Below are 18,632 nucleotides of genomic sequence, written 5' to 3'. Positions count from 1 at the left end.
AGAGAGGGGTGGCAGAATACAGTGGTACCCCGCAAGACGAACACCTCGGAAGATGAAAAACTCGCTAGACGAAGGAGTTTTTTGTTTTCTTAGCCGCTTCGCAAGACGCATTTCCCTATGGGCTTGCTTCGCAAAACGAAGCTTGCCCTGCAAGCTCCGGGGATAGCGGGGAAGCGCAGCGCGTCTTCCCCGCTATCCCCGGACCTCTTTTGAAGCAAGGGGCGGCAACGGGGAGAAGCGATCCTCTCCCCGTTGCCAGCCCCGCAATCTCCGGGGACAGAGGGGAAGGCGCGCACACCTTCCCCTCTGTCCCCGGACCTGTTTATAGCAAGGGGCGGCAATGGGGAGAAGCGATCTTCTCCCCTCCGCCCCTTGGTTCAAAAGGGGTCCGGGGACAGAGGGGAAGGCGTGCGCGCCTTCCCCTCTCTCCCCGGACCCCTTTTGAACCAAGGGACGGCAACGGGGAGAAGCGATTCTCCCCGCTGCCACTTCCCTTGCTTTAAAACAGGTCCAGGGACAGATGGGAAGGCGCACGCACCTTCCCCTCTGTCCCCGGATATTGCGGGGCAGGCAACGGGGAGAAGCAATCTTCTCCCCCCCGCCCCTTGCTTTAAAACAGGTCCGGGGACAGAGGGGAAGGCGCACGGCGCTTCCCCTCTGTCCCCGGACGGTCTCCATAGGAACGCATTGATTGATTTTCAATGCATTCCTATGGGAAACCGTGCTTCGCAAGACGAAAAACTCGCAAGAAGAAAAAACTTGCGGAACGAATTAATTTCGTCTTGCGAGGCACCACTGTAATAAAATTTCTAGTGGTCAGCAGGCAACCCTGAGTGGCCCTACACACAGCTCTCTGCTCCACTCTACATGTAATGAAACCAGAATTATGCAAAATAGCAAACACTGGGAAATCAACTTAAAGTGCATGACTTATATAGCTTGGAAAAAATAGCTTTCTCTTAGAGACGAAGTTAGGTTTCATTGGAGCAAGATTCTTATTATTCTTTTTAGGGCAAAGTGCACCCAGCTCCAAATATCATCTTAGTGGGTATGAAATATGGGCCTGTTAGAAGAGTTTTGTGTGAAGGGGCCCCTAGAGAAGGACAGTTGAATAGGAAAAGCTACTTCCCAGATCCCTATCAGCTCACCCACGGGGCAACTTGTCACAGTGTTTTCTACTTGGGTACAAGCCACCAATCACTACATGTTAGTATTTTACCAGAAAGTCCCACAGCAGGTTACAGCAGTACAAAACACAGCATTAAAAGCTGTTTAGAACAGCTTGCAGCCTGCCAACTGCAAAGAACACAAGCTTGTAAATCAGGGTGGGAAGTCTGAGGCTTGAATGTGGCCCTCCAGACTTTACTATCTGGCCCTTGGCAGTCTCCCCAAGCCACACCCCTCACTGCCCCCTTGCTTTGTATCCTGTTTCCCCACACACACACACACACACAAAGAATGCTGATAATGCCTTTTGCTTGCCTAGAGGAAGGAGAGAGGGAGGTGTGCTAAGCGCATGCAGAAAGCAGCCCACTGTACAAAGGCAACATTTCCATTTGTTGCCCCTCCTACTTTTGCCTCTGGCACCACCTGCCACCAACATGTGGCTCTCAGCAGGGAATACCGCCACCCTTCTTGTAGATAAGATACAGGCAGTGGTTGATTGACCCCTTTCCTACCCAGCACTTCACAAGGAAAACATAGCTATTTTGAAAACACCTGTACTCTTCACAGCTGATCCACCAGGTGCATCTGTTCCAGGTACAGAAACACAGGGCAATCCTCCCACTTCTGAGCACAACATTCTCTAGAGGGGAGGGGAAGTTCCTTCCTCTTCCTAGGAGCCCCCTCTCACCTGTCCGGCTCTTGCTATTGGTCAAGATCTCCTGCAGCCGCTCCTGGAGTTTGTCCGCTCGCTTCCGTTCCAGGTGGAGCTGCCTCTTGAGGTCCTTCAGCTGTTGGAGGAGAGGGAGGGAGGCGCAAGGGAAATCAGGGCTGGAGGCAGCCTTCAGGAAAGCTTAGCCCCACAACCCATTTTCCATGCCAGAACCCAGCCCTGAACAGGCCAATGCAACAGCATAAAAAAGGATGCCACTGAGCATGGAAAGAGTTAATACTCCCCCCTCTCTCACACCAGTGCGAGCCCACAACCATCCAACCCAGAAGGAAAGATCAGAGTTGCATACAGATCGCAATTTCTAAGCTCTGGTTCGAAAATTGCTGCTCTGAGTGCCGGGACCATGATGTGGGAAGAACGAGGTTCTCTCCCCATCCAGCTTCGAAGGCTGCCACCCAAATAGCTGCTATCCAGTGGAAACAGGAGACACCAGTCTAACTAACTCCATGGAGACCCCTAACCCTAATGCAGTTAAAGGTCAGAAGACACACACTTCCAGGGATCTTGGGACCCTTCAAAATTGGGCATCAGTTGGAGGCCACAGTGACCTCCTCATCAGGGGTGGGTAGAGCCTTGGGAGAGCTGAGCTTCTAAGCAGGGGAAGGGGGCAATTTCTTAGTGCGGTGCAGGGGAAGAGGCATCACAGCATAATAATAATAATAATAATAATAATAATAATAATAATAATAATAATAATAATAATAATAATAAATTTATTTGTACCCCATCCATCTGGCTGGGTTCCTCAGCCACTCTGGGCGGCTTCCAACAAAGATTAAAAATACATTAAAATGTCACACATTAAAAACTTCCCTAAACAGGGCTGCCTTCAGATGTCTTCTAAATGTCAGGTAGTTGTTTATCTCTTTGACATCTGATGGGAGGGCATTCCACAAGGCGGGTGCCACTACCGAGAAGGCCCTCTGCCTGGTTCCCTGTAGCTTTGCTTCTCGCAGTGAGGGAACTGCCAGCATCCGGGCAGAATGATGGGGGTGGAGACGCACCTTCAGGTCTACTGGGCCGAGGCCATTTAGGGCTTTAAAGGTCAACACCAACACTTTGAATTGTGCTCGGAAACGTACTGGGAGCACAGGGATGCTGTCCATAAAAAGAAGAGTTCAGCTGCAATTCTGTCCTCTGCATCCCAGCCTCTTTGCGTCTGGTCGCTCGGATAACCAGCTGGGAGTAAGGCAGACAGGCAAGAGGGCATGCGTGAGATGCAGCTCAGCACAGAGCCAGGAGACCCAAAGCAGCAGGAACAGAAGCAGCTCAGAGTTTGATGCACTTAAGACCCAGGCAGGGGGGAAACCAGGGGAGCCCAGTGGCTGTTGTGCCTTCACAATTCACAGCAGCTCCTTCTTTCTGGGTCTTCAACCATAGTACCCCACCCCACTGCAAGTGATACATTTCAGTGGACAACTATTGGCCTGCTGCTCCTGATATTCTCTCTTTAGCAGCGATGGGGAATGTAGCTCAGAGAGGGGGTCTTTAAGACCTCCTGCAGCCTCCAGCTACATGCTTTCTTGGAGAGAGAGTGCCCTGCCTCTCAAGATGAAATGAGCCCAGAGGGAGAAGGGCAGTTAAAGGCCTGAGTCAACAAGGAATGGCAACCTGGGTTCAAAGAGAAAGATCAGCAGGGTCTCTTGCCTTGCCCGCCCCCCAACCCACTTCCCTTGGGGAAAGCCCATCTCACCGCTGCGCTGCCTTTCTTCTCGAGGATCCGCTGCCCGTCAACCGTGTCCTTCACTTCCTGCCAGGGAGACAAGGCTGTCACAAACCACTGGGACCAGAAGTGCCAAATGATGTTTCTATCACACTTTCAGGGGGTGAAAAGGCCTGGCAATTCTCCTCTCTGCTCTGTCTCTGAACCACCACCCTCTAAGAGGCAGAACAGTTATCATGCAGGGGACAATGGTTGTGTGGGTCATGGCTATGCTGAAAGCTGTGGAATCCGGGTCCTACCTTCCATTTACCGAAAAATACTAATACCTCTTTTTTTTTTTTTAAAGGAGACATTTGTAGTCCTCAAAACTGGACATTCAGTTTTGGCCCACGTCTCTAATCTGTTAAGGTCATTTTGAATTCTGATTCTGTATACAGCAGCACTGGCTACTCCTCCCAGTTCACAGCTGTCAACTCTCAGATTTGAAAATAAGGGATCAGCAGCCTCACCTGTCCCGGGGACAGTCTATGGGATATCTAACAATCCAGGATAGCAGCGGGAAGCAGCGGGAAACGGCACTGGAATAAGGGAATTTCCCACCCAAAAAGGGAAGGTTGACAGCTATGTCCCAGTTTGGTGTCATCTGCAAATCTGATTAGGATCCCTTCAATTACTTCGTCCAAGTCGTTTATAAAGACATTGAAAAACAGGCCCAGGACAGAGCCCTGTGTCACCCCACTTGTCATTTTCTTGCAGGATGACAAGGAATCATTAGTGAGCACTATTCACACTTAGAATCTTCACACTTTGCTGCCCCTCCTCACGGATCTCCCTTCCAAATCCTCTAGCCCCCTTCAACCCACCACCAGGGGCACATTCCTCCTGTCACTCTCCCATTTTTCATTTTTATCTCCCAACCTTTGGTCTAAGTAAAGGTAAAGGGACCCCTGACCATTAGGTCCAGTCGTGGACGACTCTGGGGTTGCAGTGCTCATCTCGCTTTATTGGCCGAGGGAGCCGGCGTACAGCTTCCGGGTCATGTGGCCAGCATGACTAAGCCACTTCTGGTGAACCAGAGCAGTGCACGGAAACACCGTTTACCTTCCTGCCGGAGCGGTACCTATTTATCTACTTGTACTTTGACGTGCTTTCAAACTGCTAGGTTGGCAGGAGCAGGGACCAAGCAACGGGAGCTCACCCCGTCTTGGGGATTCGAACCGCCGACCTTCTGATGGGCAAGTCCTAGGCTCTGTGGTTTAACCCACAGTGCCACCCGCGTCCAACCTTTGGTCTAAACTAGGTTAAATGGGATAAAAAGACTGGTGAGGCATCTGAAGAGAGATCCAAGGGACCCAGACCCAAGGATCTTTGCTACACTCAAACGTAGCACAGGGCACTTTCCACCTAGTGCACCAGACGGGGAACCGGAACTCATTGAGAAGGATCTGCAGAAGTCCAGTCTGGATATGTGACTTGGGGTGTGACAGCACCACCTGCCTATCTGTGCCTGACACTGCAAGCATGCTGGAAAGAAAAGAGGCACAATCCAGCAGATGGGCAAACCCATCAGGAGGGAAGGGAACAGGTGGACCCAGGAACCTCATACTGCCAAGCACCTGTTCCTGGGGGAAGCTGGCAGGCAGCAGCACACACACACCTGTTTCAGTCGGCTGATTGTGTCCAAGTGTTCATCCTTCGCTCTTTCAATCTCTCGCAGCTTCTCCTTGGTTGCTTCCACCTCACGGTCCTTTAGCTGCAGAGGAGAAAACCCAAGAGCAGGAATTGGGGAGCAGATACAGGATTTTCCCAACCCTGCAATTGTTGCTGGTTTAAAAAATGCCAGTGGCTGAGAAGGAGGCACTTGCAGGGGAGAAGAAAACAGGACCACGCTTAATCTTACCACCTGCACCCCCAGTCATTTCCCCCTGCCCATTTGACCAGCAGACATCCCAAAATCACCAAAAACTCCAAATCAAAGAGTGGAAGCGAAAAGATATCAAGAGAGAACCCACCCACCACCACTTTCCTCCCCTCTGCTGAATGCCAATGTTGTTCTCTTTTAGTTTTGGGGATTCATCCATGTGTTTTAAAGTATGTTTTCTGATCTTTTATGTGCTGTTCTGCTTCAGGTGGTTGCATTTTAAATTTGGGTCCCCATCCTGCTCCTATTATTGCAAATTGCCCCGAGATCCATTTTGATGTAGGGCAGTATAAAAAACATTTTTGAATGACTGCAGCAATAGCTAAATAAATAAGAGGGTGAAGAGTTTGGATTTGATATCCCGCCTTTCACTCCCCTTCAGGAGTCTCAAAGCGGCTAACAACCTCCTTTCCCTTCCTCCCCCACAACAAACACTCTGTGAGGTGAGTGGGGCTGAGAGACTTCACAGAAGTGTGACTGGCCCAAGGTCACCCAGCAGCTGCATGTGGAGGAGCGGAGACACGAACCCGGTTCCCCAGATTATGTGACTGCCGCTCTTAACCACTACACCACACTGGTGAAAGAGGCATGCTGCTGGTCATCTGAATAATTGATCTTCACCGTCCAGCTGCTGTAATTCATGGGTAGGCAAACTAAGGCCCAGGGGCCGGATGTGACCCAATCGCCTTCTCAATCCGGCCCGCGGGTGATCCAGGAATCAGCATGTTTTTACATGAGCAGAATGTGTTCTTTTATTTAAAATGCATCTCTGGGTTATTTGTGGGGCACAGGAATTCATTCATTCCCTCCCCCAAAATATAGTCCGGCCCCCCACAAGGTGTGACGGACAGTCGACTGGCCCCCTACTGAAAAAGTTTGCTGACCCCTGCTAATTGATGAGAAATCCATTGCATCGAACGGCTGGTCCACACCAGAGACACTTCACCCATCAACCTCCTGCCACAGGGTAACCCACACATACCTGTGCCATTATTTATTGCAGTGCCCGTTATATATAGACCCAAGAGACCGATTTATAAAACCCCTGTTTACGAATGGAACCCATTTGAATAGGGTGGAAAGGGTGAAATGGCTGCTGAGCGACACCGACGACTTTGTTACTTATAAAGTAGCACTCTATGTGCTGGCAGCTAAGAAGATCAGGAGGAAGGAACTAGATAAAATAGCAGTCAATTGCAAAGGGGATTCGGATATTTAATTTGGCACATCTTACCTGAGAATCTATTCTATTTAATGCAGCAAATAATTTTAGTAGCCGTGACCGTGGTTTTATTGTATGTGTGGCGCCCAGTGATTTTTATGGTTGTTGTTGTTTTTCTTGTTGTTCTCCTTCTGAATGATGCCACGGCCTATGGCTAGTGCAGTAAAAAGTTTAACTGGAATTGGGTAACCCACACGGTCTGCATCAAGGCAGCTGCTGGAGAGTAGAAGTCAAAGAGGAGCATCCGCCAACAGCGTCACCTGGGTTCACTAGCCTCCCACAAGACTGTGGAAGCAGCTCAATGGCCAGAGTGGATCACTGCCATTTCTCCCAATTGGGAAAGCCCAAAATATTTCCTGTACCTGCAAGTCAGCCACATGCTGCTCCTTACAGACTCGCATGGCCTCTGCGTGCTCTTGCTGATGCTTCTCTATCAGCTCCTGGGAAAGAGGATGGGAACAATCAGATCCCTGGAGCAGGACAGGAAGACTTGGTGGGGTGGGAACCAAGCGTTTGGGCCCTACCGGCCCTCTGGTAGGGTACGCCAGTTCTGCCCTGTGACATGTCACTAAGGGGAAGGGGGGTCCAGTCACCTCCGCCTCTTTCAGCCGCCGTTCAAACCAGCCCTTTGTGCCATCCATGGACTGTATTTGGAGGCGCAGCTCTTCCACGGTTTGCTGCATGGACTCCAGTTCCTGACTGCGCGCCTGAAGGGTGAAGAGAAAGGGATACAATCATAGAATTGGAGACTTGGAAGGGACCCTGAGAGTTATCAACTCGGCAATGCAGGAATCTTTTGCTCAGCGTGGGGATCGAACCCACGACCCAGAGATTAAGAGTCTCATGCTCTACTAACTGAGCTATCCCAGATGCAAGCAGCAGGCCCAGGGGAATTAGCGCATACTAAAGACGCGGGTGGCACGGTGGGATAAACCACAGAGCCTAGGACTTGCCGATCAGAAGGTCAGAGGTTCGAATCCCCGCGACGGGGTGAGCTCCCGTTGCTCGGTCCCTGCTCCTGCCAACCTAGCAGTTCGAAAGCACCTCAAAGTGCAAGTAGATAAATAGGTACCGCTCCGGCAGGAAGGTAAACGGCATTTCCGTGCGCTGCTCTGGTTCGCCAGAAGCGGCTTAGTCCTGCTGGCCACATGACCCGGAAGCTGTACGCCGGCTCCCTTGGCCAACAAAGCGAGATGAGCGCTGCAACCCCAGAGTCAGCCACGACTGGACCTAAGGGTCAGGGGTACCTTTACCTTTACCCTTAAAAATCAGCACAGAAAACAGGCACTGGGCCTTTAAGGGCAGTGTAGAGGAAGTGAACACACTACCATTTGCTAACCAAATGGCCATCTCTATCACAGGTGAGCAAGGGAAGGGGTGAAAGAAAGGCCGTATGTTTGTTTGTTTGTTTGTTTGTTTGTTTGTTTGTTTGTTTGTTTGTTTATACATACCCCGCCCATCTGGCTGGGTTTCCCCAGCCACTCTGGGCGGCTTCCAACTGAATATTAAAAACAATACAGCATCAGACATTAAAAACTTCCCTAAACAAGGCCACCTTCAGTTGTCTTTTAAAAGTAAAATAGTTGTTTATTGCCTTGACATCTGCTGGGCGGGCGTTCCACAGGGCAGGCGCCACTACCGAGAAGGCCCTCTGCCTGGTTCCCTGTAACCTCACTTCTTGCAGTGAAGGAACTGCCAGAAGGCCCTCAGAGATGGACCTCAGCGTCTGGGCTGGATGATGGGAGTGGAGACACTCCTTCAGATATACTGAAAGGGGAGGAGGTAGGCAAGATGCCACTGGACATTTTATGTACAAGATTATGCCTCCTGTGGTGAGCAGGTGGCAAGTTTTGCTCCTGTTGCAACAGGCATTCACTTGCAGTGAGGGGGTAAGAATAGGTAGTATCGAGGGACACTGCTGGGGCAGGAAGTCAATCTATTCCCCCCCAGCCCCCCCCCCAAGTCTGCCCCCAAGTTCCTGGTCATTCTAGAAACTGATGCTGGCATGAAATAGAACCCTGAAGTGGCTTTTGAAAGCAAAAATGTACAGCATTACAAAGGACTGTGTGGCCTTTGCTGTGCATATTCTCTCACCGCAACGGCATTGTGAGGCGAGTCAATGCTTTTCAAATTTAATAATAATAATAATAATAATAATAATAATAATAATAATAATAATAATAAATTATTTATATCCCACCCTCCCCAGCTGAAGCCAGGATCAGAGCGGCTAACAACAGTAAAAGTAACACAGTTTACATAAAATCACAATCTATTAATTGAAATATACATTCTAAAATCAATTCAGAATCAAATTAATAGCAACCATTGGGCTAGAGTTCTATGAAGATTACCAAAGGCCTTGGCCAAAGGGCTAGTGGAACAGCTCTGTCTTGCAGGCCCTGTGGAAAGATATCAAGTCCCGCAGGGCCCTAGTCTCTTGTGACAGAGCGTTCCACCAGATCGGGGCCACGGCCGAAAAAGCCCTGGCTCTGGTTGAGGCCAGCCTAACCTCCCTGTGGCCCAGAATCTCCAAGATGTTTTTATTTGAAGACTGTAAGGTCCTCCGTGGGACATACCAGGAGAGGCGGTCCCATAGGTACGAGGGTCCTAGGCCGTATAGGACCCTCGTACCTATAGATGAAAGGCACAGAAATTCAGCCTCCTGAAAACCTCAGCTCTCGTTGAAAGAAGATATACTAAGGTTCTAGTCCTTAAGACCTGTGTGGGATGTAAACACAGGAGCAGTCAATGACAACATTCCTAGAGTGTACATGTTAGAACATGGGGAGGGATGTCTGTCCAGCAAGCAGGTAAACTTCCTGGGGACGGACTTCCTCCGCATGTGACCAGAGGTGGGTGTGGCCTCACCTGTGCAGGTAAATGATAAAAGCACAGGGCAGGCAGCCATCCTCTCTCTTGTCTCTTGCCTCTTGCCTCTCTCTGCCATCTTCCTTCCATGAGGAAACATCTAAGGATGCTCTCTTGGCTCCCAGCCAAGAGAGGAGATAAGGGCTATCTTGCTACAAGATAGATTTCTAAGTGTATGTAACCTTTTTTAAGCCTGCCTACCTTCTGGGATCATATTGTGAACAGAACGTGAGTAAACTCTTTTATACTTTTATAAAGACTGTGTCGTGTCTTGCATTTTAAGAGGGAGCAAAGGGGAAATTACCAGAGTAATTATTATAGAGGTTCTAGCGAACCTGTGCACACGTTACCGTTGCAAACTAAAAGGGGAATGTTTATAAACTCTGCTGATATTTTGGGAACTTGTTAGCACAAGTTGGATAAGGATATAATTAGTCAATATATCCTCTCCTGCACCCCAGAACGTTCCCACAACCTGAACATGCCCATGGGAAGACCAGGCCCAGGCACCCAAGCTTCTTTGACCAGTACCTTCTCCTCCTTCAGCTGGCCACGCAGCTCATCCTCCTGACGTTTCTTGTGCTCATGCAGCTCCCTCAGCTCCCGCTCATATCGCGCCCGCACAGCGAGCACCTCTTTCTCGTGCTGCAGGCGGAGGTTGCCCAGCTCTTCCTTGTGGCGCCCCTTCTCCTGCAGGGTCTCAATGGCCATCTCATCTAGCATGGCCTTGCGCTTCTCTGCCGTCTAGAAATCAGGCACAAGTCAGAGCAGTCTTATGAGACTGATATTTTCTAGTTTTTATGGTTTACCACACACTGCAATTGGAGTACTATTTTTATCATGGATTCGGACTGATGACACGTGTAGCGAAACCTGTAATATATCCGGAGAACAGGTCTCCTTTTGCCCATTTGTGTTATTCTCACCCGAGTGGTAGTTTTGATTTGCTTTCCTATGACTGATCCATGCATACGGCTTTGTGTTTCCAACTCAAGACCCCTTGAAGAACATCTCATCCAGTTCAATCATTGAAAAACAGCTTTGCAAAATTTCTTCATATTCTCCAGTGTGCTACCCTTGCCATTGTGGCGGCACGGAGTCGCCGTTCTGTGATTGGACTTACACTACTTGTTGAACGGTTCATTTATCCAGTCTGTATAACGTTTATTGCACATGTAACTTGTTAAGATAGAGTTGTACATTTATCCACTCCGTGTTTACAGTAACTCCAGGCCTTGTTTTGCACATGGCACCTTAGTATGTTTGTTGCTTGAATGGTTATAAGTCTATCTCTATTCTAGCTATTAATCTAGTAAATTTTGTTTTATACTTATAAGCCAGTTTTTCAAGAAATCCTGGAAACCAGGCAGAATTCAGTAGGTTTTCATGAGTCAACAGGAACCACTTCAGTTCACCGCAAGTTCTCAAAGCTACCATTCCTTGCCCGACTTCCCCTTCTCCCTTGTCTTTCACTTTCCTCCAGTCCCATCAGCTGTGAGTTTTCAAAATGTTTAGGATCGGATGGAATCCAGTCTGTGTCTTGTTTAAGGCAGGTAACAGGCTGGCCGTATCAAGAGACAGAGCCAAACTATTGTTCGGTGTTCCGTGACTGAGCAAAGCTGAGCCTCAGACCCACAGACTCACTCCTCCCGTCACAGACCTGGGGATTTCTAGAACTGATCTCTTACTTGACTTTTGAAAATCAGAATTCAGGGCAAAATATGGTTTGAGGAAAGGGATGCGGGTGGCGCCGTGAGTTAAGCCACAGAGCCTAGGACTTGCCAATCAGAAGGACGGTGGTTTGAATCCCGTTGCTCAGTCCCTGCTCCTGCCAACCTAGCAGTTCGAAAGCACATCCAAGTGCAAGTAGATAAATAGGTACCACTCTGGCGGGAAGGTAAATGGCGTTTCCGTGCGCTGCTCTGGTTCGCCAGAAGCGGCTTAGTCATGCTGGCCACATGACCCAGAAGCTGTACGCCGGCTCCCTCGGCCAATAAAGCGAGATGAGCGCTGCAACCCCAGAGTCGGCCATGACTGGACCTAATGGTCAGGGGTCCCTTTACCTTTATGGTTTGAGGAAGCCATAGCATGCCATATTCAGACACACCAACAAGCCAGGTTTTGCTGATGATTGGAGTGGGTGCCAGTTCAGAAACCCTGGTGCAAAGGGGGAAGGAAAAAGTAACACAGGAGCATCAGGCTCTTGTGTTCTACAAAATATGGTTTGAAGCTACATCTGAATGCAGCCAGAGTCCAAAGTGAAGTGGCGAGTTTCTTCAGCTAAACTGGGTGCCAAACAGGATTAAATCCACTGCCTGCCCCTCCCTCCTTCCTGCCCCCAAACTACTCACCTTCCTGGTTTCATCAAGGTCTTGTAACAATCTCTCCTTCTCCTGTCCTATTTCTTGTAGCTGCTCCAGGAGACGAGTGTTGGCCCGGAGAGACTCCTAAGGGAGAAAATTAAGATGGCTGTAGAGCAAGGCCCTTCCCCGTCCCTCAAGTTATTTCCTCAGCACCCCAATTCTGTCACAGACCCTCTTAGGCCTCTGACAGAGGGACTACAAACACCCAAGAGCACATCACTGAGAATAGATTTCCTGTAACACATTTTGGCCCACCTTACAAGGCTGTTAGAAGAATTACTGAGATCAGCTACATGGTGCACTTTGAACACACATCTGCCCTCCGCCGCTGCCACAAGCACTTCATGTACATGCTAAGAACTTTGTGCTCACCATCCAAGTTAAGAATGAAAAAAGGGTGGAACTTTTTCCAACACGGGCAAACGCAACTTAACCAAGTCATTTTTGTTAAGTGATCCCTCAATATACTTGAACCACCGTTTTGCACCCACCACCTAAAAACAAGTTAGAGACAAAGTCCAGCATCGAAATGGCTGTGAAATGTTTCACCTGGAAACAGAAGGAAGGGTGGTGAAGGGGAGGGGGAGAGAAAATTGACTAAGTACCCAAAGGAATAGTTGAAAGGAAGGGAAAGACGTGGCTCGGGTGGAGTGGGAAACTAGAAGCAAGAAGGGGTACTATAAAGAGATAAAATGAAAGTAGAGGAGAAAATTAGTAAGTCATGGAAACAAACTTTTGGGCAGTGAAGCAGGACCCAAACCTGCTTTCCTACCTTCCTGCTGTCGTTGCAATCTGAACGGCAAATGTTCTAAAACTGGCCATTTTGCATAGTGTGCCCCAAGGGTGGTGGGAGGAAGGAAGGAAACAGAGTGTGCTGAGAAGTGCTTCTTCCCTCCCCTCCTGAATATGCAAAGTGGGCCAGCTGACCCCTGTATGATGCAGCAGACTCCCCTGGGGGCCTCTGGGAAGGCCTGTGAGGAGGAACAGCACCTTGGGCCTACCTGCAGCTGAGTGTTGAGGTCCTCCCGCTGTGCCGCCAGCACCTCCTTCTCGCTCTGCCGCTGCTGCAGCTCGGCCCCCAGTGCTGCCACCTGATCTCGCATCAGATTCATCTCTTGGGTCTTGGAGGTCTGTATCTACATGGTGAGAGAGGGGGGGCAGGGGAGAGGGAAGGCTTTTTGAGGAAACCACAGATGCCCTGTAGACTGGACACCCACCCAAGTCACGCTTGGCCTTCTGGGATCTGGAGGGCCACAGGTTCCCCAAGAGTTCCTTGCCAAGAGGGACCGGCTGTTAAACCAATCTGGGAATTGTGAGGGGAACAGGGGTCTCCTAACAACATGCAGCACTCTTAACAAACTACAATTCCCAGGATTCTTTGGGAAGCGGTGACTGTTTAAAGCGGCAGGATGCTGCTTTTAACTGTATAGTACAGATGGGGCCTCAGAGCTCTGGAGTTGAAAATAGGGTGTGTGCACATGTATGTGTGCGCACGCACGCACACACCTGTTAAAAATTGCCAGCCTTAGCCTTTCCCATCCCCGCTTCCGCTGCCACCCTATACCACCCTCTTGAGCGCTTGCATCCACAGAGGGCCCTGTACCTGTTCTAACGCTGCCAGATTGGTTCTCAGAGCATCGTTCTCAGACAGAATGGTCTCAACCTGTTCCTGGCTCTCCGCACTTTGGCAAGCAACCTGATGCCCAACGAAGCACAGGATGGGCAAAGGACAGGGACCAGAGGGAGACAGGGAGAAAGAAAGAAAGAAAGAAAGAAAGAAAGAAAGAAAGAAAGACCAAAGCAGGAGAAAAAGGAGAGAAGGGATTAAAAATACAAAGCAGAACACGGAGGCAGCAGTATTGCAATAGGGGGTTGTTGTTGCTTTTAATAGAAAAAAGCAGGTTTCCTTTGCTTTAAAACCAAATGAGGAGGGGAAATCAACACGAACTGCAAATTTCAAAGAGACCAACAAAACAAAACAAGTTTCGTACACATAGTTATTGAGACAAGGCACTGTTATTAAAGACTCAAAATAAGCACAAGACATATTTAGAAAAAGGAGGAGTGTTGATAAATGCAAATGAAGAGGGGGAGGGAAAACCTCTTAGGAAGAAAAGAGGCCTAGGAAAAGAAAGCAAAACACGAAGGGAAAAATATCGCTGGATGGTAAGATGGGAGGAGTCGAGAAGGAGGTTATGGAGGGGAGCTGGCAAGCGCGAGGCAGGCCCTCCACATTATGGCTCAGGACCAGGGCATCTGTTTGCCTGCAAAGGTTCCAGCTTCAATCCCTGACCTCTCGAGTTAGGGCTGAAGTCCTGGAGAGCCATTGCCAATCACTGCAGACAAAACCGAGTGACGTGGACCAAAGGTGTGACTTGGTATAAGGTACCTTCCTATGTAGGCACACGGGTGGCACTGTGGGTTAAACCACGGAGCCTAGGACTTGCCGATCAGAAGGTTGGCAGTTCGAATCCCTGCGACGGGGTGAGCTCCCGTTGCTCGGTCCCTGCTCCTGCCAACCTAGCAGTTCAAAAGCACGTCAAAGTGCAAGTAGATGAATAGGTACCGCTCCGGCAGGAAGGTAAACGGTGTTTCCATGCGCTGCTCTGGTTCACCAGAAGTGGCTTAGTCATGCTGGCCACATGACACGGAAGCTGTACACCGGCTCCCTCAGCCAATAAAGCGAGATGAGCACCACAACCCCAGAGTTGGCCACGACTGGACCTAATGGTCAGGGATCCCTTTACCTTTACCTTCCTATGTTCACCCACAGTGCCTTGGGCACTCTTAAACTCGGGTGGAGTTAGAAGACAGAGGGTCTGGACACTGAACTATGAACAGGGTGGATAAAAATCTTTTTTAAAAAATTTAAATTGGATTGTTTTGATTTAAATCGGATTTTTTTAAAATTTAAATTGGATTTTTTTAAAAAAAATGCTTTCAGGGGAAAACTCTTTCTAAAGGAAGTTTTCTATTTAAGTTACATTATAGTCCAAAGGCTATTCATCAGGAAATAAGGATTTGTTTTAAGTTTTTCATGTGTGCTAAAACTCAGCCTAAGTTTGTTGTTGTTTTTTAAATCGTTTAACCACATCAGTTAACAAACATGGATACATATGCTATAATGCTATTGTTTGTTAAATATATTGTTTAAATTGTTATTACGGAAATGATTATTTTTTTCCTTCCAAAAAAATACAGCAGAAAAGTTGTCCAAATATAAACACAATAATTTCATAATTATCTGTCTATGTATTTCTAATAGTATAACCAAATCAGTAATTTTGGATATAACTGTAAAAACTACTCTGAAAATTTATTATTCCAAAAATGAAACCTTCATCTGCTTATAAATATTAAGATTATACCAGCAAGAATGAGTCTTTCTGTAAAAGAATGATTTAATTCAAGTCTTACTGACTGGTGATTGAAATCGTGATTGAAATCGATTTGATTTAAATCAAATCCACCCTGACCATGAACTCTGCACTCCAACTGAGCTCCCAGGCTAAGCTATGCAGTAGGGATAAGGAACCTGTGGTCCCCAGGCAGCATGGCCAATGATACAGGATGATAGGAGTCTAGAGTCCAGCAATCAGTAGAGGAGCACTGGTCCCTCATCCCTGCTACAGAGGTCCCCAGGACACAGGTCCCCACACCCCAGAGTCCTCTTCAGGACAGTAGGAACAGCTACGGTCACTGCCAGGCCGGCTGGCTTCTGGACTGGCCTGAATAGGCCATGGCTAGGAGTCTGGCTAGTTGCCTTTCCCTGATAAATAAGGCTGAGCCTCCGCCTGCTCTGTTCCACATCCTGACTCAACCCCCAACCCCACAGCTCCCGGTAACCTGGGGTTAGAAAACAAACCCTCCAGTTGATTCCTGACAAAACCACCCACTGGGCAGGATCCCCTGCCAATAATGCTCCGCAGAAGAGGCACCCTGTACAGTTTTGATAGGCAAGTCATCTTCTAAGCTGGTCCAGATGGATTGCATAAAACAATCCAGATGACTCAAGATTAGTGAGCTAGTATCTACTCCATTAGAGAAGGGAGAAAACTATGCCACTCTAACCAGTAGCGGAAATCCTTCAGGTCCTTCTCCTCTCTAACATATCAATTTCAACTCACTTATGAAGAAGAAAAGCCTACCCATAGCAAAGCTTCTCTTTGCTCTCTTTGCGCGCACGCTCTCTCTCTCTCTCTCTCCCCCTCTCTCATATGAGCCCCCAATTCAACTCTGGGAAGGATGCGGGTGGTGCTGTGGGTTAAACCACTGAGCCTAGGACTTGCTGATCAGAAGGTGAGCGGTTCGAATCCCCGTGATGGGGTGAGCTCCCGTTGCTCAGTCCCTGCTCCTGCCAACCTAGCAGTTCGAAAGCAAGCCAGTGCAAGTAGATAAATAGGTACCACTCTGGCAGGAAGGTAAACGGCGTTTCCGTGAGCTGCTCTGGTTCACCAGAAGTGGCTTAGTCATGCTGGCCACATGACCCAGAAGCTGTACACCGCCTGCCTCAGCCAATAAAGCGAGATGAGCGCCGCAACCCCAGAGTCGGTCACAATTGGACCTAATGGTCAGAGGTCCCTTTACCTTTAACACACTCTCTCTCTCTCTCTCTCTCTATCTATCTATCTCTATCTCTCTCTCTCATAAGAGCTGCCAATTCAAGTATGGGAAGCCTAGGGGCAGATCAAACTAAGCCCCAGCAGTTTTTCAGGCTACATCCAAAGCTACATGCTCCACAATCCTGTGTTTGTGCCACACAGATTTTGAAACTGGTATAGAATTCAGGATCCTGAGAATCACAGCTTTCCTTAAAAATAAAAACCCGGGTCTTTAGACTGTAAAACTTGGTGTAAAAGTATATGGGCAATGACTGGTGAAATCTCAAAAGCTGGAGATGGATTTCCAGTGGTTAGTGTATGATAAGCCCAGTGCAAGCAACTTGCATGGTGGGACATACACTGAGTCCACACACCAGGAAAGCGTCCCCATCATTGACTGCAACCAAACGCTAACACCAGATTTGAGGTGGGCCACTATACAAACTGGCACACTCTATGCAAGCTACAAAATCCAGTTTTCCTGGTACAGAATCTGAGCTGTAGCACACAATTTGAAATGTTCACACTTCAACATTTTTTGGCAGGGAAGGAACCATGGGGGCACTAGATTAACTCTACATATCTTCTCAATGTTATAAACTCATAATATAGTTCTTTGCTCCAGAACTTGCCCTGCTCTGTAGCTTTTACACATTTCTACATTTCCTGCTCTGATTTTAGAACATGAGAAATGTAGAATGCACCATGAAAATGAACAAGCAATGGGATATTTAAGATAGATGTAAAACATCCTTTGAAGGAGCTCAAGATGGAGGAGGGAGGAAGTGAAATTCAACATTTAACACAAGAAATCCCCTGTGGGCATTACAGTTCAGAAAACAGTAACTAAAAGTAAAGCACAATCCTTTAGAGGAGAAATCCTCTCTCCAACACAATTCACAATCAGTCAGGTAGCCCAGATAGCAGATTGCCTCTCAAAGGTATCCGCGTGGTAGCGAAGGTTAAGGATCAGAGTTTTTCTTCTCCTAGACGGGCTTTCTTATCAGGTTGAAGAGCCCAATCACTTCCCTCTACAGCATGTACAGAATCCTCCTTCTTGACCATTAAAACCACTATTGTTCTTGTCTGCTCCATCCGCCAGAGACTTGTCTTTCTTTTCTTTTTTTAAATTTCAATAATTTTATAATCATTTTAACATTTCAAAACTTGACTTCCTTCCCCCTCTTTCTGCAGTTCCTTAAATTAATTTTTCTGCATATCCAAATTAACTTAATTTACTCATTTATTCATCTACTTTAAATATATACTCTTATAAAACTGCAGGTTATTGCAATAATCCCACCAATGTTCTTATCTGTTTACAATTTATTTGTAAATATTCAACAAACCATTTCCATTCTTTTGTTAAAAAGTTCGTTATCTTGATTTCTTATTTTTCAGGTAAGTTTCACCATTCCTGCATAGTCCATAAGTTTTTGTATCCATTCTTAATTTCCTGGGACTCCTCCTCCTTTCCAGAGCCTGTCTTCACATGCAGGGCAAGTCCCTAACTCACCAGGGGTTTGAGACTTTTTTAATAATAGTAGCAATAATATTTTTATTATTTATATGCCACCCATGTGACTGGGTTGCCCCAGCCACTCTGGGCAGCTCCCAACAAATTTTGGGACCAGAAGCAAAATTATGCAAAATACAGGACACAGAATTCCATTCTCTTGGTGTCAAATCTGGCTGCTTCACAAGGAGTTCTGCCCTATCCATCCCAGCAAAAAATAAAATAATTTCTTACCATAAGACAAAGATACATGTTCAAACGGAGAGATTATTTACTCTGCATAGACCATGGGTAGGCAAACTAAGGCCCAGGGGCGCAGATCTGGCCCAATCACCTTCTAAATCCGGCCCGCAGACAGTCCGGGAACCAGCGCATTTTTACACGAGTAGAATGTGTCCTTTTATTTAAAAGGCATCTCTGGGTTATTTGTGGGGCATAGGAATTCATTCATTTCCCCCCAAAAAATATAGTCCGGACGCCCACAAGGTCTGAGGAACAGTGGACCAGCCCCCTGCTGAAAAAGTTTGCTGACCCCTGGCATAGACCCACAATAAAAGGGAGGATGTGTGGCAGAGGGA

General features: G+C 47.9%; 1 protein-coding gene across 2 annotated transcripts in view; it reads right to left on the bottom strand.

Annotated features, from left to right (window-relative positions):
- GRIPAP1 (GRIP1 associated protein 1) overlaps positions 1–18,632 on the bottom strand; it is a 64,369-nt gene that overhangs the window by 30,477 nt on the left and 15,260 nt on the right. The window contains exons 13-21 of one of the 2 annotated variants that reach the window (XM_083718758.1): positions 13,541–13,633; positions 12,939–13,073; positions 11,926–12,021; positions 10,106–10,318; positions 7,297–7,410; positions 7,066–7,143; positions 5,218–5,313; positions 3,591–3,647; positions 1,856–1,955 (exon numbers count right to left, since the gene is read on the bottom strand). In XM_083718758.1, the coding sequence (XP_083574884.1) occupies positions 1,856–1,955; positions 3,591–3,647; positions 5,218–5,313; positions 7,066–7,143; positions 7,297–7,410; positions 10,106–10,318; positions 11,926–12,021; positions 12,939–13,073; positions 13,541–13,633 (982 nt within the window). The remainder of the gene's footprint in view (positions 1–1,855; positions 1,956–3,590; positions 3,648–5,217; positions 5,314–7,065; positions 7,144–7,296; positions 7,411–10,105; positions 10,319–11,925; positions 12,022–12,938; positions 13,074–13,540; positions 13,634–18,632) is intronic. The other variant, XM_083718759.1, reaches the window with a different exon arrangement.

The sequence above is a fragment of the Podarcis gaigeae genome, assembly GCF_964106915.1.
Source record: "Podarcis gaigeae genome assembly, chromosome: 17".
Classification (NCBI taxonomy): domain Eukaryota; kingdom Metazoa; phylum Chordata; class Lepidosauria; order Squamata; family Lacertidae; genus Podarcis; species Podarcis gaigeae.
The sequence above is the reverse complement of the archived record's forward strand: the minus strand, read 5'-3'. Positions and strand labels throughout refer to the sequence as shown.